This window comes from Pygocentrus nattereri, chromosome 15 (assembly GCF_015220715.1).
Source record: "Pygocentrus nattereri isolate fPygNat1 chromosome 15, fPygNat1.pri, whole genome shotgun sequence".
Lineage (NCBI taxonomy): Eukaryota > Metazoa > Chordata > Actinopteri > Characiformes > Serrasalmidae > Pygocentrus > Pygocentrus nattereri.
Window position 1 is genome coordinate 18735121 of NC_051225.1, and position 22449 is coordinate 18757569.

At 40.5% G+C, this 22449-nt stretch overlaps 1 protein-coding gene across 2 annotated transcripts; it reads right to left on the reverse strand.

The window, feature by feature from the left end:
* Positions 1-276: 276 nt before the first annotated feature.
* Positions 277-22169, reverse strand: hps3 (HPS3 biogenesis of lysosomal organelles complex 2 subunit 1). Of its 2 annotated transcripts, XM_017717847.2 has the most exons (18): positions 21647-22169; positions 20913-21419; positions 18996-19170; positions 18606-18688; positions 18300-18480; positions 18121-18202; positions 17319-17473; positions 12817-12918; positions 11161-11272; positions 9266-9444; positions 7041-7221; positions 6113-6346; positions 5187-5372; positions 4900-5094; positions 3675-3782; positions 3073-3279; positions 2770-2860; positions 277-2580 (listed from the first exon to the last, which is right to left on the reverse strand). In XM_017717847.2, exons 1-18 carry the CDS (start codon positions 21861-21863, stop codon positions 2453-2455), a joined length of 3123 nt encoding a protein of 1040 aa, XP_017573336.1. In that variant the 5' UTR covers positions 21864-22169; the 3' UTR covers positions 277-2452. The 2 variants fall into 2 exon arrangements, with proteins under 2 accessions (XP_017573336.1, XP_017573337.1); XM_017717848.2 differs by lacking the exon at positions 12817-12918.
* Positions 22170-22449: the final 280 nt, after the last annotated feature.

Below are 22449 nucleotides of genomic sequence, written 5' to 3' on the forward strand. Positions count from 1 at the left end.
TCACATGTGCGTGAATGTATGTGTCCGTATGTTTGACCTGCGATGGACTGGCGACCTCTCCAGCGTGTTTCCTGCCTTCCAACCAATTACCGTTGGGAAAGTCTCCAGCTCCCCTCGTGACCCAGAATTATTAAGTGTGTATGTGTGTGTATAGATGGTAACTCATATTGAAATAAGTATTAATAAGAGAAAAGGGGGAGGCCATAAAAAAGAACAATGACACTGGTATTTAACATGCTTGTCACGACTGCCAGTAACAGGGGAGACACTCGCTGATGGATCTTACAAGTTTTAATATAATAGGGCAATACAAGAGAATAGTAAGGGACAGGCAGGGTCAGAAACAACAATAACAGCAGCAACATAGACATACCAGAGGGTGGTCGGTACACAGGAGAGCAAAAACAAGGTAAAGGAGCTAGGCTAAAGGGTAGAGAAAATACAAACAAAACGGCAACGGTAAGGCAATCAATGGGCAAGGCAAAAAGGAGAAAACGAAGTACAGGCAAAGGTCGGAATAAACAAAGAATAAGAGCAAGGAAAAACGCGTCGTAAGAGAGCTAGAAGCTAGATAATACTCAACACTAAACACAGGAAACAACAGGGCTTATATACACGGGTTCACAGGTGTTGAAAATCTCATTGATTAGAAGCAAGGCGAGCCGGAGCGCCGGAGCGTCACGTGCTCAGCAGAGTCACTGTAGTCCATAGGCAGAGCATGCTGGGAATTCGAGTCCAAGGCAGGCAAACTGACAGCGTCAGGGCTGACAATGCTAGAACTAAATTTCTGACTTAGAAGTTACAATTCAGAAACGTTGAACACAAGGGCTGCTTTATACAGGCTAATAAATAAAAACATGACAAAACTGTAAAGAAAGAAGAAGAAAACATGCCAAACATGGCTAAATTTACTGGAAAGCATTTAAAATATCAGTACATGAGAGATGATGAACAGATAAGTGGTATTAGTGCAAACTGCTTTCTTTCACATTCACGTATTATGAGATGACTAGAACTAGCATACAGTAGTATAACATAGAAAGGCATGTGTCACACATCACATGATGTATGTCCAAAAGTTTGTAGAGCCCTGTTCATCCAACTCTTCTTCTGACATCAAGTGTATTAATAATGATTTATTATTGCTGTGAGGACTGGATTGCATTCATCCACAAGAGGATTAGTGAGGTCAGGTACTGATGTTGGATGATTAGTTCTGGATCACAAATTTATTCCAAAGCCACTCCATCACTCCAGACAACATAGTTCCTGTTCCATAGGCCATATCTGGGGAGACTTATACCCTTCTAGCTGATGCTTGCCATTGTGCGTGGTGACCTTAGGTTCAAGTACAGCTGCTCCACAGCCCAATTCGATTGCAATGCTTTATCGTGGAGATTATATAAGCTGTAAGTGCAGTTGAACACCTGTATCAAACAGCACGTCCTGAAGTAGGCAATTTCACTAATTAGAAGAGGCATCTGGATATTTTTGGACATACAGTGCATGATGCTTTGGTCCAGCATACTATCAGAAGAATATATTGGGCAGTCTACAAAATGTCACTCTGTCACTTTTACCTATTGCCCAATAAGCAAACAAAACACAGGGGAAAGTCTCCATTATGTAAACTTTCTGAAACACCAGAACAATTCAAGTAATTGGACAAATGTGGTGTGTCAAGGCAGGTAAAACTCAAAAACAAGCAGTGACTCAGAACCGCTGATGCTCAGCAAACCACATCAGACTAAAACATATCTACATGGAAACATCCGGTTATGTTTTTCTTTTTTGGCTCTATTTTTTCCCAAATGTCCTCCCTAATATTACTCACAATCACCCCCACTGTCTGTAGTTCTTCTGTTGTATGATACTAAACAAAGGGAGGCAAGTAGATGTTTCCTCTGCACCCAAGCCATGCATCTTTTAAAAACTGCTGCTCATCACAGGGCAAAGTTGCACATACTTGTGTGTGCTGACTGCCCAGTTTTGTATGTCACCGAACATATTGGCCAGCACCACTGCAGATGGACAAGAGATGTTAAGCAAGTCATCTTTCCACCCAAAGGTCAGCTGGGTCAGCTGAATTCTCTCCCAGCCACAGAGGGCTTTGGGTTTCAATTCCCGGACCTGTGAGTTTTCTAGCGAGCTGCGCCACTCTGGAGTCTTTAGAGTGCCATGTAACAGCACATTACTTATCATGTCTAGTTCAGTCACTAAATCCTTTATTATTTGAAACCTCAACATCTCCTCAACATTATTAATTAAACCCTTTAGTGTTTTGGTGCTATATTTTTTGGTACATTATTTTTGCTTACTAATTGTCTAGCAGTATATATATTATCTATACACACACCCCCACACACAGACACACACAGACACACACACACACACACACACACACACACACACACACACACACACACACACACACACACACAATGTTGGCAGCTCAAGTAAGAAGATTTTTCTGGCTGCATTCCAGAAGATGAGGCAGAAAGAAGTGTGCAGTCCCATCGTTAGGCAGCAAGTCCAAAAACTCCAGCGGGTTCAGTTCCATTGCCACCACCACAAGAGTCTCTGTTATTAGAAAGAATGGTCAAGAAATATGTCATATGATCTAAGCATGATCAGAGGAGAGTGCTAACATCATTAACATGTGAGTGGTTTTTATTCTTTGACAAAGCAAGAACCGTTTTACCAGCACTTGACTTGGAAGCCCAACTCTGTGTTACAGTATTGTGTAATATCCTAAAAACAAAAAGCTACCTCTCAGAGCTGCAAGCAAAATACTGTTCTCTCCTGATGAAACTCGTGTCCTTTCACAAAGCTCAGGAAACAGTTTTTGCCACCACAGTGCCTGCACAGAACAACAGCCCAGGATAAGAACAAAGATCATACTACAGCCGTATTACACATTTCTAAAAATAACCTAATTTATACTCATAATTTTAACTAAGAAGTAAGCTTTTTTACAGAATACACATCACAGGATGTTACTGCAATTTGTTTATAGTTATGTATAGTCTGTCTATCAATAAAGAACAGTGACTGAACGTTGTGGCAATTTACCAATTTGTCATTTTGCAGCTCATGATTGGCGTAGGGAATGATGGCTTGTGGACAGCGGTCCAGCAGCCACTCAATGGAGCTCTCATGCTGGCCCAGCTTGGTCGCACAAAGCACATGCACGCTCAGGCCAGCATTATCTGTGTCTGGCAGCTGCTCCAGCAGAGGCAGAATGGAGGACACATCCAGAGTGGGGCCGCACAGTAGAGACTGCAACAAAAAAGATTCAAAGCATAGAGAAAATCTGGGCATTGTCCAGGCTTTAGAACTGATTACTGTGTAGGTTAAATGGTCGCTTTACCATCTGTCTCTGCATTATTCATATCTATGAGGCTATAGGTACAAACCTCCAGTCTTTAAAAGTCCTATTAGGAATAGCTGCAAATGGATAACCAGCAGTTGCTTTCAAGTAAAAACTTTCAAAGGTACATATTTAACATGTTCAGAAAATAAACTTACTAATCCTAAAGGCAGTTAAGGTACTGCCTAAGGAATTCCTGCAGCTTTCAACTATGTCTAATATTGCACAATGGATGTGATGATTTTATCTCAACATGAACTGTAGTGCATTCTACAAATCAACTCTGACTAATACAGTTACAGACCTGGAGTTTCTGCAGGTCCTCCTGGTGATCGTGGATGATGTTGAAGTGAGTAGGAGTCAGGATGCTCACCCATGGAAAGAGCAGTCCATAGTGAGAGCAGGAGTTAATCTGGAAGCAAAGAGGTGACACAAAAGTGTAACTGCTGTAACGGTTATGGCTTTGCAAATGAGGAAAAGCCAGGCTAAATCTGTAGAGCAAAACTCACAAGATTCACAATGGTTTGTACTATTCAAATTTAGGACCCATACCCTACATTTTTCTTGTATTTGATTTTTTAGCCTGGGGGTTTATGTACAAAACAACGGTCACAATTAATTTTTATATTAACGTTTGGTCACCACGCTTTACCCCTTAAAATTAAACAGGCTGCTTTTCTGTGCCTTTAAGATTGATATATTTAAAATGCTGATTGCTAGTGCTTATATGAGAATTAATTGTAGGCTAAAATTTCATTGATCATCACAGGCTTAGCCTTAGAGATACGAATTGTACAAAAAAAAAGTCATAATTAATTTTTATATTAACGTTTGGTAAATCTTTAACCCTTAAAATTAAACAGGCTATTTTTCTGCCTTTAAATCTGATTTATGTGAATGAGCTCTCTTCTAATTGGCTGCCCTCTACTGAGCCTCATTCAAAATGCAATCAGGTTGAAATGCTCCTTATAACTTGAGTGTAAAGGGTCTGTTTTTGCTGAGCACATATAGGTTGTATAGACTGGAAAGTGAACATGTTTTACGTTTTAAACACTGAAATATATGAAACATATCAGTCACTTCCCTAAGTGTTTTATTTCAAACACTGATGGAATTTGGCATTCTGTGATATGGATTCTTTAAAGAAATGGTTCCTTAAAACACAAATTTATATCACTCTTCTTTTACTCCAAGCACAGTCAATCATTACAGATGCGTTTGGTGTTTAAAGTTTTGCTTCTTTGATTTTACAGTAGTTTTACAAGGCTACAGTAGTTAACAAGTAATAGAAGACTAGATCACCCAAGATATTTTCGAGTGACATAGACATACCACATGTGTGGGTAAGGGGAGGGGAGGGGGGAGGTTTGAGTACATCTGATTTTTCAGAGAACCTTATGGCTTGATTTACATGTAATCCTACCTTTTCTGATTATTCCCTACCTGCAGCCTCTTGCTCTGCTTTCATAGTCATTTCATAAAATATAATTACATTCAACATCTGTGGGACTGGAGATAACTGAACTCACCAGGTCCTCTGCAGTTTTGAGAGCTTTAATGCCAGAGCAGTCCCTGCGTGTGATGCGGTCAATATAGACGGACGTGAGACGGAAAAGGAGCTCATGGATGATTGCTTCCTGAGATGAGGCTACCAGTAAAGCCTCCCAGAAATCCACAAGCAGCTGAGGACTGCTCTGAGTCTCCACACTATCTTTACATAACTCCTGATAAGGAGAGTAGGAAAGACATATAAGAACAAGACAATACAACCCTAAGATACAGGTTTTGATCAACATGGCAGTCAGACAGTGCATACCTGGAAGAAGAGGTCGGCTTCTTCCAGCTTGACCTTGCTATTCTCATGTAGTGCTACTACTGCAGCCACAAGCAGGCCATCTTGGGTGTCATGCAGGTGCTGTGCCAGCTGAGTGGGTACCACTGCCTTCCCTCTGCCATGCAGAAGCAGCTTTGGCTCGTCAATGAAGCCATACACTTGCAACATCTGACCAATATAACAATATAACACACAGAGAAGTCACCTCATTTTATTAACACTTTCATGCCAAGGCAAAAAATCAGCTGATTTCTGCTGGTAGTTGCATTTATTTTCATTCAACAAAAAGAATATTGTGCATGTTTTTATTCTTTTCATGTCATATGTAACCTTTTTTATAAAGCAAACTGCTTCTTAGCTCTAAACATGATTCTGTGTAACAGCAGACATTTGTGTAAGTGTGAGTTTGTGCATAACAGTGTAGTGTATTATTTTGAAAAGACAACCAGCGTTAGCTACTAAGCAAAGACAGGAAGCAAGACAGGTACATTTTTCCTGCTTTAAGCATGCATATTAATAGCTGCATACAATGATCAATGATCATGAGGCTACAATTTAATTGATTGTTTAGCCTTAGAAACTATCACAGTGCACTATATATATATACACCACAAGGTAGTACACACTGATACAAATGCATTGCCGTCAACATATTAGGTAAGATAGGGTTAAAGAAGTACACAACAGTTACTTCCTATTTGCGAAGAGAAAGGGCTTGGTGAAGTGATTTGACACAGAGAAAACAAAAGCAGAACATACTGCTAACACTGTACCCAGTCAATACTGTGACTACATTGATGTTTTCATAGATGTCCTTCTTGTAGCAAATAAATAAATGTGAAAGTGGAGAAATGAATGTCTGAATAAAGGAATTAGCAGATAAATTAACAGATGAAAACACTACATACCTCAGCATGGCGGTCCATCTGCTGTTGGTAGAGCTGCAGATCACCTAAGCGGAGGGCGTGGGCAGCCTTGCACAGAGTCAGCGTGACGGACGGGCCTCCAGAGGCCTCCAGCTGCTCCAGGTGAGCCAGCACACAACCAGGGTTGGCCTTCATCATGAACAAGCTACTCACCACATGGGGCAGCTGACCAGGCTCTGCCTTACTGAAGATATCCAGCACTGTGTTAGCCGTCTCCTAATGAGAGGAGTGGGATAGATGAAGTACACGCATTTCTACCATCCTTTAACATATTATTTACCTAGTATGAGTAGGGATGTTTTGATATGCATAGAGGAGTATGAGGAAATAAATTATGAGGGTTGGGAATTGAATTCAGTTCTATTTTTCGCATCAGACATATTGACAAATTGGAATGTATTCCAAACTCCCCTGTGCACCCAAAACTATTTACAACTGTATGTATATTTAAATGTATTTGTCTCCTAAGAAAATTAGTCTTCTAACAATTATACAATACACTGTGATGTTGCTTTGGCAATAGGACTTTGACCCCAAAAAAAATTAAAAATCTAAAAGTGAGTGATAGTATTTCGCTGTGTCAAAAATATATCTGTATTGTACTGTGGTGCAAAACCAACTATACATAAATACAGTGAAATCTGTCTGCTGTTACAGCCCTTTAGCAGACTTTTAACCTTTATTATTGTTAAAATAACTATCTTTGCTAGATGCCAAGAAGTACTTCAAAGTTATGCTACCATACGTAGCAATACTACTTCATTTATAATCTGAAACTGCATATTTAATGTATACAAAGATTTCTACCATATAATGCAGTCTCTTCTTACTTTGCTCCACATGTAATAAGTAACATTGTGTAATTATAAAAAAAAGAACAGAATGAAGGACTTAACGAACATTCTCTTACTTCACTGAGCTCTTCCATGGTCTCCTCATAGAGAGAATGCTTGAGGAAGAAGAGGAAACCACTGCCATAGTCAGACACAGTGCTGCTGCACATAGCCACATTCCTCTGGATCACCTCAGTCACAGACAGGCCAGACATCTTGTAGTAGGGGAGTGCCAAATGACAGTCTCGCTTATCCAGCCTAAAAAAACAAAGGTAACATTTCCCAGTAACAGCAGTCATGGTGAACTGGAACATTTGTAGAAGATAGATAATGTATGTGTGCCATGCATAATACTTTTTTCAACATTTGTAATTTTATACGCTTTTTGAAGTGCCAAAGGGGCTCTGACATAAAACTTTAAAGACATCAATAAGTCAAAAAATGAAAAGTATACTGCAACTGCATTACAAATAAAACAGAATATGTGTCAGCAAGAAGTCATACCACAGCAATTCATAAACAGGAGGTACGTTCACGGCTCCAGTACATCTAAAAGATACTGTTAAATAGTGCTGAACAGTAATGACAAACTGCAGTAGTATAGTATTTTTCAAATAAATCAAAGTAACATATTTTAGTTGACATTTATGTTCCATTAAGAAAGTTAATGAAGCAATGATTCTAAATGAGTACTGTGACTACCCAGAATGTCTTATAAACTATAACTTGTTTAAACTGGACTGTTACATAAAAGGGGGACCTTACAAAGTATTGTAAACATTAACTAGACAGAGGAAAATGGCAGATTTACTAAAAGAGGGAGTGATCTACCTCCGTTTTGTGCTGAAAAGAGTGATTAATTTATCAGATTATCTACTAAAAACTCACAGATGCTATTTCGTAATCAACATACTATGATCAGCACAATATAACCATGTGTTTGGTTTACAAGTTGTTTCGTAAGAAAGACTGTTTCTGGCAGGTAGGAAAAATACCTTTTCAACCTTATTCAACCTGTGACTCATGTGGTCGAAATAATTTTTTATCAAGAGTTTAACTGAAATAATTTGAGTATAACCTCTAAGCTATGTGCAGTGCATTAAAGAATGGCTGTGACATTTCTGTCACAGCGCACATGTAAGCCATAGTGTTGTCAAATCAGTATTTAGGGATAACCTGCATTTGATAGTTAATGTGATGACATTAATATAATAATAATAATAATTTTTATTTATATAGCACTTTTCATGCCTGTGGCAGCTCAAAGTGCTTTACAGAGAGGTGATAAAACATAGTTATACAAGAAATCATTAGCATTTATTTAGAATCAGAAGAAAATGAAAAAGATAAAAAAAATAAATACTATGAGACAGAGTTTTAATTCAATGCTAACTTAAAGAGAGTTAAAAGTTCTTAAAAGTGAGCACTGAGCTTGACTGTCTAATAAAAGGTGGAACTGAGTTCCACAGTTTACAAGGAGAGCAACCGAACAAGGCCTCTCCATGTTTTCTGTATTTTACACAGGGTATCTGTAGAAGGCTACTACCTGCAGGTCTTAGATCATGTGTTGGAACACACTCTGACACTCTGTGATGTAAACAGGTGCTTTAAGGTCATTTTGAGGTTTAAAAACTAGTAGCAGAACTTGAAAATCTACCCTGAGTTATACAGACAGCCAGTGCAGTTCTTCTAAAACAGGAGTGATATGACATCTTTTTTGTTTTTGTTAGGACGCTGCTGCTGCGTTTTGTATGCGAGTTGTAAGGGATGTATAGTTTTCTTAGGAAGTCCTGTAAGAAGAGCATTACAGTAGTCAAGTCTGCTCGTAACAAATGCATGAACAAGTTTCTCCACAAGAAATGGCAAATCTTTGTGATGATTTCCAAGTGAAACCATGAACTATTACTTAAACATGATTTAAACCATTCTAAAACTGTGCCTGAGAGGCTGACCCAGCATCCAAGACGCTGGATTAAAAAATTAAGAACAATGTGACATGGAATACATTTTTCTCCATCTCAAAATAAATAACTGTAGGTGTAACTCTAATAAGAGTAGGTGCTTGGTTATAATCATCTTTTCCCAGTCTTTTGTGACATGGAAACCTTGCATATGTAATGAGGCAAAAGTGCAAGAGAGTTGTGACCACTTCTTTGATCTTTTTTAAAAGGCAAATAGAAAGCATATACTGCAATTAAGTTCAAGCTATCCATCAATACCACTAAAACTAAAAAACGTTATCATGGTGTAGCACCAAAGCCAGTAGACTGGCACGTAGTTAAGAGTAGGAATTCTGGCCCACCTGCTGAAGCAGTCTCCTAGGTGGGCACAGCTCTCCTTGAACGCTTCCTGGAGCTGAACTTTGTCTGAAGTCTCCTGGCCCAGCAGAGCAGCTCTGAGGAGCAGGTGAGCCTCACTCAGCAGGTGCAAGCAATTGTGAGACAGTGGGCTGGTCTGTCCATACCGCTTACTGTACTCCACCTGGGGATACAGAATAAACAAAATGTGATTTGTTTGAGAATGAATGTTAAGTATTAAGTAAACACAAACTATATTCATAAGTCGTATTCTATGCGCTTTACAATTTACTGATGGACCCTATTTTAGCTTTATGTTAAAGAAATCCTCTGTTTTTCAACCTAATCTATTTAATCTGTTGTTTTTCATTGTACTGTTTATACTGTTATGTCTTTACTACTTTTTGGTATTCCTGTGTGATCATGCAGATGCCTGTGAAAACTTCACAGACATTACTATATTGGCAACATACTACCATAACTTCCAAATAATAAAGTTTACATATTTACAGCTTTAATGTTTACTGATGGAAATTTAGCAACTGCACAATAGTCCATCCATCCATCCATCAATCCATCCATTTTCTAAGCCGCTTCTCCGTCAGGGTCGCGGGGGGGTGCTGGAGCCTATCCCAGCAGTCTTCGGGCGGAAGGCAGGATACACCCTGGACAGGTCGCCATTCCATCGCAGGGCAGACAGACAGACAGACAGTCACTCACACACTCACACCTAGGGGCAATTTAGCATGTCCAATTGGCCTGACTGCATGTCTTTGGAGTGTGGGAGGAAACCGGAGAACCCGGAGGAAACCCACGCAGACACGAGGAGAACATGCAACACAGACAGGACCCTGGTCACGGGGAATTGAACCCAGGCCCTCCTTGCTGTGAGGCGACGGCGCTACCCACCACACCACTGTGCCGCCCTGCACAATAGTTTCTATTATAAATATGTTTCAAATCAACAGGTTATCTGTACTTTTATAAAAGATGCACAAAATGTTGGAAATCACTGAAGTTTTAATTCATACTTTCTGATCTAGACTTTCCAGACTTGCATAAATTATAATGGACATTATTTAAAGGTACATGGATCATTCTACTTGAACTGGTTCAAAGTCAACTTTCAAAGTCAAAGTTAACTTTCAACTAAAATCCTTTTGCTTTGAATGACCTATACAATCATTATGTTTATTTTAATACAATAAAAAACATTCCTGTTTGTCATTACTGAAACAACCATGATGCTTCCAAAACTTAATCAAACACTTCTGTAGTGACAATTTAAGCTAATTTGGAGTATACATTTTTTTGGCAATTTTGAAACTTTGGGACACATTTACTTTGAAACAATAGGATCTAACTGCTCACCATGTGGCGATAAGGGACAAGGATGCATTTTCTGCTTGAAAAAATCCAGGGGTGTGGCTAAAATAAGGCTTCGTCTATGGCCTAAAACACTTTGTGTTTTAGTAGTGACATGAAAATGTGGGACAGCACTTTTTGAATAAATATTTTATTTAAGAATTAAAGTCATGATAAATCTGAGTATTTCAACTTCAGTTTATAAATCACGAAGATCTTTTTAAAAACAAGTTGAAATTTAGTTAGGGTTACGGATGGGACATCTACCTCTTGATGGACAGTACCCTGTTTATATTTGTATATATTTAGCTTACTGCTATCTCTATGAAGGCAATGGGTTTAAATAGATCATAATAATCTTTGTAGATTTTTAAAGTCTGACTACTTTTCATTTTATTATTTTATAACTGTGGGTCCCCAGTTTCAAATAATTTCATTGAATGGTCCATATACTTATCAATAAACTATACTTCATATCAATAATCAGTGGCTCCTTAAAGTCACAGCTATAACTGGATCAGGGCTGATACTCTACCATCTCTCTGTACAGCTGTAGTGTGGATACAGTGTTGATCACATACAGGTTCCAGCCATGGCCACTTTCATTTGGTTCTTTAGGCTTTGATGAGACAGAAGTCTTCCTGGATCTGGTACAAAAAAAAAGCAAAGAACAGAATATCAGATACCACAGATAAAAAAGTTCCTATGAGGTCAACTGATGTTGGGCTCCTGTTAACAGTATAATTGCCCCTTAGCATTGCACTATAAGGATATTAACTGCAATCGCATTCCCATATATAAACCCAATTTCAAAAACGTTGGGACAGCAGGAAGCAGTGATTTTTAAATCTACTTTTGACGTGTACATGAACAAAATCAGTACAAAGACAAATATTTTTTGTAACTAGTTTATAAACAAGATGTTTTTTGTAAATACATAGTAAATTGATACCTGCAACATGTTCCACAAAAATTCAGAAAGGGTATTTAAGATGAGGAACACTGAAATGTTCAAAAAACTTCTTAAACAGGTTATGCAATCATGCTTGAGTATAAAAGGAGTATCCATGAAAGCCCTAGTCCTTTATGAGCAAGGGAATGGGCTCCGGCTCATCTGAAATGGAATGATGCACAGTGGAAATGTGCATTGTGATCTGACAGGTCAAACTTTCATTATAATGGATGTTCTCTAGGCTAGACTGTTAACACCAAAAGTTCAAAAGTCAGGGTCTCTCAGGGTATGGGAGGGTATTAGAGTGTAACATTTGTGAAAGCACCATTAGCACTAAATAAACTTTGGAGTAACATATGCTGACTTTTAGACACCGTCTTTTTTGGGTTATGTCCATGCTTATTTCAGCATGACAACAAGCCACATGTTACAACAGCATGGATGTTTAATAGAAGAGTGTGGGTGCTAGATTAGTCTTCCTGTAATCCAGAACTGTCTCCTGTTGAAACACATGTTAAAATATGGCAACAAATGCCCTGCACATTTGTGCAGCTGAAGACTTATATGACTGGAAAATGGCAATAAATTCTGAATAAGTCAAAGTATTTGAGTCATGAAACTTAATATAAGAAAAATAGGAAGTCCATTGCTAAAAAGTTCAGTCAGGTCACTGGGTACAATAGTCCATTTGTTGAGCACAATCCTTTGTGTGTGACTGGATTTAGCTAGATTATCAGTGGTGAAGGGGCAAGATAGCTAACAAATTCAGGCTTGTATCATTGATGGTTGTTTAACAAGAAGAAGACCTGCTGACATACTGTAATGACCCCAGGAGCTGAAAAAACTTTTTGAATCTAGGCAGTTGTGATGTGACCTATTTCCTGGACTGATCATATTAGTCCAGTTTTGACATTATTGCAAGCAGCTGATGGACATCATGTGACGGAAAAGCTCTGCCTCAAGGCCTCTACTAAATGCTGCTACTAGGGGTGAATAGACCACAAAATCCACCCACATTGCCAAGTCTTAGCAGTTTTCATTTCCTCAGTTTCAAAAGCAGTTTCACTAAAGAAAAATAACCAACCAAACAAACAAACAAACAAACACATATGTATAAATAAAAGAGTAACTGGGATGTTAGGTTATGTTAGCAATCAAAAATGGGTAAGTTAGCATTATCTATGGGGAGGTTTTGGAATCATGTCATTAGAGGGACAGGGTCACACAGAGCTGACTTACAGGAATGACCTGGACAGGAAGCTCTCCAGAGCTGGGCTGGTGGATGGCTCTATACCTACCGCTAGGAAAATCCCTGTCAGTGCTTTGTGCTCTTTTGATTCGCTACAATACAGAGCATTTACTGAGCGTCAATGCATGTGAAGCGTCAATGCACATAAGCAAATACAATAACATCATTCAAATATGGTTATGATCAGCAAGGACATGTTTCAACAAATTACCAGGAAAACCTACATTACGTGGGGCAAAGTATACTACAAGCAGTGCAAGGATATATACACTCATTAAGCACTTTATTAGGTACACCTACCTTGCATCTACACTCACTTTTTTCTATCCCACCTTTACCTCACTCATTAATGGTCAGAACCCCCACAGGACCACCATAGAGCAGGTACTACTTGGGTGGTGGATCATTTTCAACACTGCACTGACACTGACATGGTGGCATGTTACTTTGTGTTGCGCTGGTATGAGTGGATCAGACACAGTAGTGCTGCTGAACACTTTTCCCACTCACTGTCCACTCTATTAGACACTCCTACCTGGTTGGTCTACACTGTTGATGATGTAAAGTCAGAGATGACAGCTCATCTGCTGAAGCACAGTTTGTGTTAGTTGTCCTCTTTGTGTTAGTTCGTCCCCTACTGAAGGCCCGAAACATCGCCTTCAGGTTGGGAGATGCACAGGCCTACAGTGCAGCCAGGGCTGAGCTGAAGAAGGGCATCAAAATGGCCAAACACCACTACAAAGGGAAGGTAGAAGAACACTTCTCCAACTCCGACCCCCGGCGTATGTGGCAAGGACTCCAGATTATGACAGATTACAAGACCATCAACCCCTCCCCCGCCTCCTCTGATGTTTCCTTCCTCAACGAGCTCAACAATTTCTATGCTCGTTTTGAGAAAGGGAACCACCAACCACTGACTCTTTCTCCCACCGATGTAGGAGCGGCGCTGGGCAGGATTAAAGCCCACAAGGCTGCGGGTCCTGATGGCATCCCTGGACGTGTTCTCAGAACATGTTCTGGAGAGCTGGCAGGAGTGCATATTCAACCTGTCCTTAGCCCGTGCTGTGGTACCAAGCTGCTTCAAAACCACCTCCATCATCCCGATACCCAAAAATTCCAAACCATCATGACTGAATGACTACCGCCCGGTAGCCCTCACCCCCATCATCACAAAGTGCTTTGAGCGGCTGGTCCTAGCACAGCTCAAATCCTGTCTCCCCCCCCACCCTGGACACCCACCAATCTACATACCGCCAGAAAAGGAGCACAGAAGATGCAGTCTCCATAGCACAGGATGTTGTTCGTAGACTTCAGTTCAGCATTCAACACAGTCATCCCCTCAAAACTCATCACAAAACTCACAGACTTGGGCATTAGTTCCCTCTAATGTGCAACTGGTTACAGGACTTCCTGACCAATCGACCCAAACATGTCCGGTTGGACAACCACTGCTCATCCACCATCACCATAAACGCTGGTGTACCACAAGGCTGTGTGACTGCAAGCCTGTCGACGGTTCCAATACCATCATTAAGTTTGCAGATGACATCACGGTGCTTGGCCTCATCAAAAACAATGATGAGACAGCCTATAGGGAGGAGGTGGATCGTCTGGCTGAGTGGTGCGACACAAACAACCTTCTGCTCAACGCTGAGAAAACTAAGGAGCTCATTGTGGACTTCAGAAGGAATGCTGACCCACATCCACCCATCCACATCAAGGGGACGGCAGTGGAGCGTGTGAACAGCTTCAAGTTCCTTGGTGTCCACATCTCCAAGCTGGTAAAGAAGGCTCACCAGCGCCTCTTCTTTCTGAGGAGGCTGAGGATGAACCACCTGTCCTCAGACATCCTGGAGAACTTCTATCGCTGCACCATTGAGAGCATCCTGACCAACTGCATCACAGTATGGTACGGGTGCTGCTCTGCCTCAGACCGGAAGGCGCTGCAGAGGGTGGTGAAAGCTGACCAGCGCATCATCGGTGCACCACTTCCTGCCATAGAGGACATCTACAGGAAGCGGTGTCTGAACAGGGCTGGGAAAATCATCAAAGAACCCAGTCACCAAGCACACAGACTCTTCACCCTCCTGCCCTCTGGGAGGCGCTACAGGAGCCTCCGGACTAAGACCACCAGGTACCGGAACAGCTTCTTTCCAACAGCTGTCACACTCCTGAACTCTGCCTCCTGATACCTAAACAAATAACAATGGACTGTACCCTAACACATACCAATAACACACAGACTTAAACACCACTCAACACCACTTACCGGCACATCTGTTGTATATACTGCCCATTATTGTATATACTGTGTAAATACTCTACCTGTTCATAAGTACATACTTATCCCCCTTCATATTTATAACCTGTTCATAAAACTTTATAACCCCTCATATTTATTCATAGTACTTTATAATTTCCCCCTTCATATTTATAATCTGTACATTCTTGTTTATAACCTGTATAACCCCCTTCATGTTCATACCCCCTCATATTTTTTTAACCTGTATATACTATACTTACTGTACATTGTAACACACATATTTATATTTCTGCTAAGCACTTCTGGATGGATGCAAACTGCATTTCGTTGCTTTGTACCTGCAACATACGCAATGACAATAAAGTTGAATTCTATTCTATTCTCTAATCCTTCATCAGTGGTCACGGGATGCTGCCTACAGGATGCGATTGGCTGTATATTTTTGGTTGGTGGACTGTTCTCAGTCTCAATGATAATGAAAGTTGGTGGTGAAAGTTGGGAACAGCTTCTCTTCCACACTGACTGAGCACAGGGGCTCCCCAGGGATGTGTGCTCAGCCATCTCCTGTACTCCCTGTATATACATGACTGCGTAGCCAAACACATGTCTAACATTAAGTTAAGTGATACTTTATTAATCCCACAAATGGGGAAATTCCACATCCGCGTTTAACCTATCCATGAAGTGAATCACCACATACACAAAAGTGAATAGACACACACTAGGGGGCAGTGAGCACACTTACCCTATCCACGGTGCCCGGGGAGCAATTGGGGGTTAGGTGTCTTGCTCAAGGACATGTGCGGTCACAGGGCCAGTTCCCTTACCTCCAGCCCACAACTGCCCCCAAACACAGTGGCCACTGCCACTGAAGAAGCGCCCGGACCGAGGTTCCAACTGCTGCGGTCACTCTCCCCTGTTCATCAACGGAGCCAAAGTGCAGAGAGTCAGCAGTGTGAAGTTTCTCGGCGTACAACTCACTGATTACCTCACCTGGTCCCACAACACCACTTCTTCCTGTGTAGACTCAGGAAATTTGGTCCTCACCAACTTCTACAGGTGCCCCATAGAGAGCATCCTCACAGGCTGCATTACTGTCTGGTACAGCAGCCGCACCGCCTGCGACTGCAAGGCCCTTAGACGAGTGATGAGGATGGCAGAAGCCATCATAGGCAACAATCTACCAGCCTTACAGGACATGTACCAGTCCCGCTGCCTCAGGAAGATCAAAAAGATCCGGTTCAGACAGAAGCCACCCAGCACATGGGCTGTTCACCATCCTGGCAGGAGATTCCGCAGCATCCAGGCTAGAGCAACCCGGCTAAAGAACAGTTTCTACCCACAGGCTGTCAGGCTTCTGAACAAGCTGTAAAGCTGTGGGTCCTTCCGCGACTACCATTTTCAGTCAGTCACTTTATGTGTGTGTGTGTGTGTGTGTGTGTATAATGTTACTTACTTATTTTCTGTAGGGTGATTATCTGAGCCTTACCACAAACATTTCAATGCATGAATGTCTTGACATGTTGTGCAAATGACAAATAAACTTGAAACTTGAACTTGAATAATGTTTGAATTACTTGAATAACTCCTGTGTCTGATCCACTTGTACCAACACACCACACACTCATATCACCATCACATTAGTTTCATGTCAGTGCTGAGAACATTCCAACACCCAAATTATGTGTTCTGTGGGGGTCCTGACCACTGAAGAACAGCATAAAAGAGGGTGAACGAAGTATGCAGAGTAACTGCAGAACTACAAAAAGCTGATTTATGGTAAGTGGAGCTGATAAAATTAACAATGAGTGTAGATACAAGGTGTACCTTATAAAGTGCTCAGTGAGATTGCATAAATAATAACTAACATACAAAGCACTACTGCTATGCAAAAAAAAAATAAATTGGGGGAACATTTTTCATCACAAAGATGCACATGGCCTGCTTGTACCACCCTGAAATGATCTTTTCCAGATTACAGCTTTAGTCTGGATGTGGTGCACAAATGGATGGAAAATGGAACAGGTAGTTCATCATTATCATCTTTCATTTAGTTAGAAACGATGGCCAAATCAAACAAAGTGGGACTAAGTTAAACCTATGAAGTTTTAGGATGGGAGATCTAGGCAATGACTTATAGTATACAGGTATTTTTATGAATAAACTGTGCTAATGCTATTGAAAAGCTCGGTCAGTGGGGAAAGATTGTGTTTTATTAAAATGGCCTACATAGTTCTTCGGGCTGTCCGCTCTGTCTCCTCTTTGCTCTCCACATCAGCAGCTGTGAGCAAGACAATGTGGTTGCCATCACGGCACAGAGATTTCAGGCCAATAAAAAGCTGTATACGTAGACCACACACTTCCATGGTGAAGGGAGGACATGCCTGAACAGAGAAACACAATTTGCACTAATAAATAAATTAATTAATTAATAAAAAGTTCAACCTCAGAAGCTACAGTTATCCATGGTGATAACAAAAGCACAGTTAATCTGATATTGAAATTTTGTCACATGTGCAGATTCTATACTTTCACCCTACAGATTTGTGTTTATGAGCAGAAATGGGTATATTTTATTTGAATTTGATGAAATGCTGTTTTCGTGCATACAGTCTACTTTTGCAGCAAGAAAAAACAACCCTTTTCCACAAGCAGGTGGAATTCAGAAGTGCATACATGATGTAATTAACTGAGTAACTCACTATATATTAAATATGTGATCATATACTTACAGTAAAAGAATGTACAATAACAAAAGCAATAAATGTGGGGTTCATTTTTAAGTTTTAATTGAATAAACCCTGACATTCACAAACACTTGCTAGGCTTCTGAGACAGAATGACCACCAAATTCAATCAAATCAAATTCAATCTCACAATTACTACACAAGCTTTGAAAATTAGCCCCCACTAAGAGAACTGGAGCAGAAGCAGAAAAAAACCGTTTTGCAGTTAAGTCTCACTGTCCAGCACACTGGATGGTACAGAGATAAACAGTGAAGTCTAACTAATTTTAATTCTTCCAGCTTACCTTCATGGTGGTATCAATGTAGGGATCCTCTGCTCGAGCTGCCACAGCACTGCACCTCACAGAGAAGCACTGCAGAGCATTCCTAAGAAGACAGACTTCTCAGTGAAATAATGATGTTGTATGTTATGTAATATTGATGTTGTTGTTAGGTGAAAAGTGAGGATGTTACTATCACCTACCTGGTGAGGGCATATAGAAACTGGTCACAGAGCACAGCATGATGGGTCTTCTCTGGGTACTGGTAGCTGGAGATGAGCTCTACTGTGCTCTTTAGACTGTACATATAGCCAGCATTGGGCAGAGAAAAGAAACAGAATATACAGGAAGGCTCTTTCGTGTCACTAGTTCCATCCTGATTACCTGGATAAAGTCAGAGAAACAAACACTAATGAAAGAGGAATGATGAGCTTATAACATTTGGTCTCTTTTGCCATTAGTCATTACCATTAGTGTCCTAAACATGACATCCCTTTCTGAATGCCTACCCGTGTACATGGGGTGGAGCTGCAGGGAGTGTAAGCATGTCTCCTCCACACTGCAGCCCTGAAAGAAATCGGGAGCAAATCTCCTAAAAAAGAGAACAACAGAATAAGAATAAGAACTGCATACAGTGCCATATAAGACATAAATGTCAGCTGGATGGTACAGTACAAATTAGTACCAAAAAAGATCTATTACGCACTCTTGGAACTGTCAATACCTCCTGATAACAGTGGTGTAGAAAACCCTGACCAAATCTCTTTTTAATGAAAGCACAGAGAAGCTCAGTGTTCTTTTAGGTACTGACAATCTCCACAATATCATCAAGAAAACTTGCTATGATGTAATTTATTGTGCTAAACCCCAACAAACAGAATCCTGTGTACTTCTTGTACCTGTATAACACATAGGTAATTCCCATGTTATTCTTTGCCTCTGTCTCCATCCCTGTCCACTCTAAAGACACAGAGATTCCGCAGTCTTTTGCATCGTCCCCCAGCAACTCCAAATGCTTTGGGAACACAAAGAAGTCATCTGGCTCATGGGGACTTAGTGGCTCTTTTTTCACATCTGGAGAAAAAGTGACATAAATATTATAGATTCATAATTACTTGAACATTAACACATGTTTTGTAATTTTGCCTCTGTACACCACAACAATGAATTTGAAATGCAGCAGTCAAGATGTGATTGAACTGTAGATTTTTATCTCTAATTCAATGGGTGTAACAAAATAACTATTTGGGAATTACAGTCATTTTTCACTCTACAATCACATTCTCAAAAGTAACTGGACAAACAAACATGATTGTAAATACAAGGATTGCACTTCTAAAACTTTGATGAAATCTGTTTGCAGTCAAAAACTGCCTGAAATCTGGAACCCATGGAGATCACTAAATGCTTCTCCCTTGATATGTTTTGCCAGGCCTTTACTTCAGATGCCTTCAGTTGCTACTAGTTTGTGGGTCTTTCTGCCTTCAGTTTTTGTCTTCAGTAAGTGAAAAGCATGCTCAGTCAGGTTGAGGATCTGGTGACTGACTTGACCATTTAAGAACATTCCGTTTCTTTGCCTTAAGAAGCTCTTAGGTTACTTCTGCAGTATGTTTTGGGTCATTATTTATCTATACTGTGAGGGCAGATCAATATGGCAGCATTTTCTGTATCTGAGCAGAAAGTATAGCTCTATAAACTTCAGAATACATCCTGCTTCTTCTATCAGCAGTTACATCATCAATAAATACCAACGACCAATGATGGGAATCAACTGCAGACCATTTATCTCCTTAATTTATCATGAAAGAGTGGGGGAACAGGCCACACCTAGCCAGGAAAATGCTTATCAGTCATCTGTCCAATTACTTTTACCCATGCAAAAATGGAGGGACTATATTACAATTTCTGTAATATCTAAACAGTGAATGCAATTTTTTTTGTTAAACCCTTGACCCTTAAATCTGAAAGTCTAAAGTCTGAAAGCTTAAATCACATCCTGACTGCTTCATTCCAAATCCATTGCGGTGGTGTACAGAGGCAAAATTACAAAAATTGGGGACCTGACTGTGACACAGACGCACCTAATTTCACAACAGATATCTAGCATTTGACAAGTGGACACAGTTACTGCTAGTTAATTTTATAATAATAAAATTTAATAAAAGCTATTTTTAAATGAACCCTAAATTAAGGTTATTAAAGCAATTAATTAATATTAATGGAAAGGGAATTCTGCTGATTTTTCTAAAGGTCTGCATAATTTTGATCACTGAGACATACACAAAGTTAATCAGAGTGGTTTGACGTGAAACAGTGTGTGGCAGAGAAAGTTATTGACAATGGAAGTGATAAGAGGTGATATATTTAATGTTGATGACAGTAAACAGTAAATCTGGAAAAAGTTTTCTTTGGGTGCTGTTTTGCCTTACAATGTCCTGTAAGGACCTCTATAACCTAAATGTTTTTAAGCCAAAACCTTCTGTCAAAACTATTGTAAAACAATGACTCTGGCAACACACAATTTGTCTGTAATGATTTTGTGTAATAGCTTTGTGTAAGATACATTTTAGTGCTACCAAACTCAACAGACTTCTGATCATCACCACCACCATTGTGGACAACTGTGACTCAGCAAGTTTCTCTAGAGTAGTGCATTTCACACCAAACACTGCATCCATTGTCATAACAACTAATTATATATGAATAAAAAAGTGAAATGACCTTTTTATTTGCAACTTTAGTTTACAAGTATGTTATAAAACTAAAGTTTTGTCAATGTATTAGGTAGCGCAGTACAGATGGATCCATAACAATACCATCTTCAACAAGGCCTGATGCAGCCATGATATCAACAGGCAGTAGTGCATGGTCTCCTGGGCACAGGTATCTCTTCTCCAACTGCTGCAGCTTCAATACCAGTACCTCCAGCTCCATCTGCAAGGCCACATATCCTGCACAGAAAGCCACCTGTGATGGGCTCCATCCAGGGATGTGGAGGATGAGGACCCTTTCAAAATCAAGCACAGCCAGCTGCTCGTTCAAGGCCTGCCTTTTCAGGCTGAACACAACCAGGCTTTTGGCACAGCCCACCAGCAGGTCGCCTGTCTGAGCACAGCAGGCCATGCATAGTGGGGGCTCGAACAATGGAATCTCTATGATCTCCATCTGCTCCTTAGGAGCCCCACGAAAGGAGGAACCTCGCAGAAAGTGGCCGAGCAGACGCACCCCAACGCGGGTCTTCTCAGCAGCCTGGTAGCGCCAGTTGGTGTAGGCCCTGAGGTAAGTGGCATTGTTTTTCTCCTCAATAGTGACTAGGTAGTCCCCTAGAAGTAAAAAAATAAAATAAAACACATAACACACACAAACCCCCACCCAAAAACAAAACACAACAACAACAAAAAAAGAGATCATTTGTGATCAAAGTGATCAGTCTGAACTTATCACTGGTAGGAAAGACTTATTTCAGAATGGTTCAAACTGTTTTGGCATATACAACACTCCTACATACATTGTAACTGCATATAAATAGTGTAAAAACAGAAAAACCCACCAGTTTGACTGTGCTGGATGCTAAGGACTGTGCCCATGGTAGAAAAGCGGCAAATAAGAGGGCACTGGTCTTCTTGCATCTGATATGCCTCGATCTTGCATCCTCCTGCAGACACCACGAAAAGGGCACCGCCACCACAACACACCAAGCCAGGCTCTTGTTCGGTCGGAACAATATGCTGAGAGGCGAAGGGGTGACAGTTGTACACATGAACCATTTCTGCAACATGGACTAAGGCTACACTTTCAGCAGACTGAAGTGTCTCCCGGGCGAGGGCGTTTTCTCAAAAGTCCACTTTAACCATAGATGCTTCGAACAGAGGTCCCCAAAGCTCGATCCACATCACATGCTTCACCGTCTTGTGATGATCAGGCAAAAATCATTAGCGTTATAGCCTGAGTTCCGATTCCAGCTAATCTCATTTGTGAATAAACGACACAAAAACGACATAACAAACTAAGAAGAACGGCGTCAGGTTCTGAAAATACATAAATTCTCCCCGCACATACTTCCTGTAAAACGCGCTGAGATGCCGCCTACGCGTCGAAATCAATCACTCATTGGCTGTTTCATCTGTCAACAAAGCCAGCTGTATTTGATTGGATATTCTCACTCACAACGACGTATTTGTGTATCAGAACCGGGACTTCATGGCGTAACGCAAAGGATTTTCTCCTCGTGGCCTTTTTAGGAACATATGTCAAAAAACAGCTCCAAAAGCATCTATTTTTATTCATAGCCATAGAGAGTCAGTGACAGTTTACCAGATATAAAACCAGAGGTATAACCACTGCCAACAGTCA

Bases quoted from the DNA above. Each gene is read 5' to 3' on its own strand.
- hps3 (XM_017717847.2), bottom strand. From the start codon at position 21,863: ATGGTTCATGTGTACAACTGTCACCCCTTCGCCTCTCAGCATATTGTT. The intron at 7,222-9,265 runs GTGGGCCAGAAT...TTGTTTTTTTAG, and splicing joins CTAGGAGACTGCTTCAGCAG to GCTGGATAAGCGAGACTGTC. The intron at 2,581-2,769 runs GTAGCTTTTTGT...TTCTAATAACAG, and splicing joins TTTGCTTGCAGCTCTGAGAG to AGACTCTTGTGGTGGTGGCA.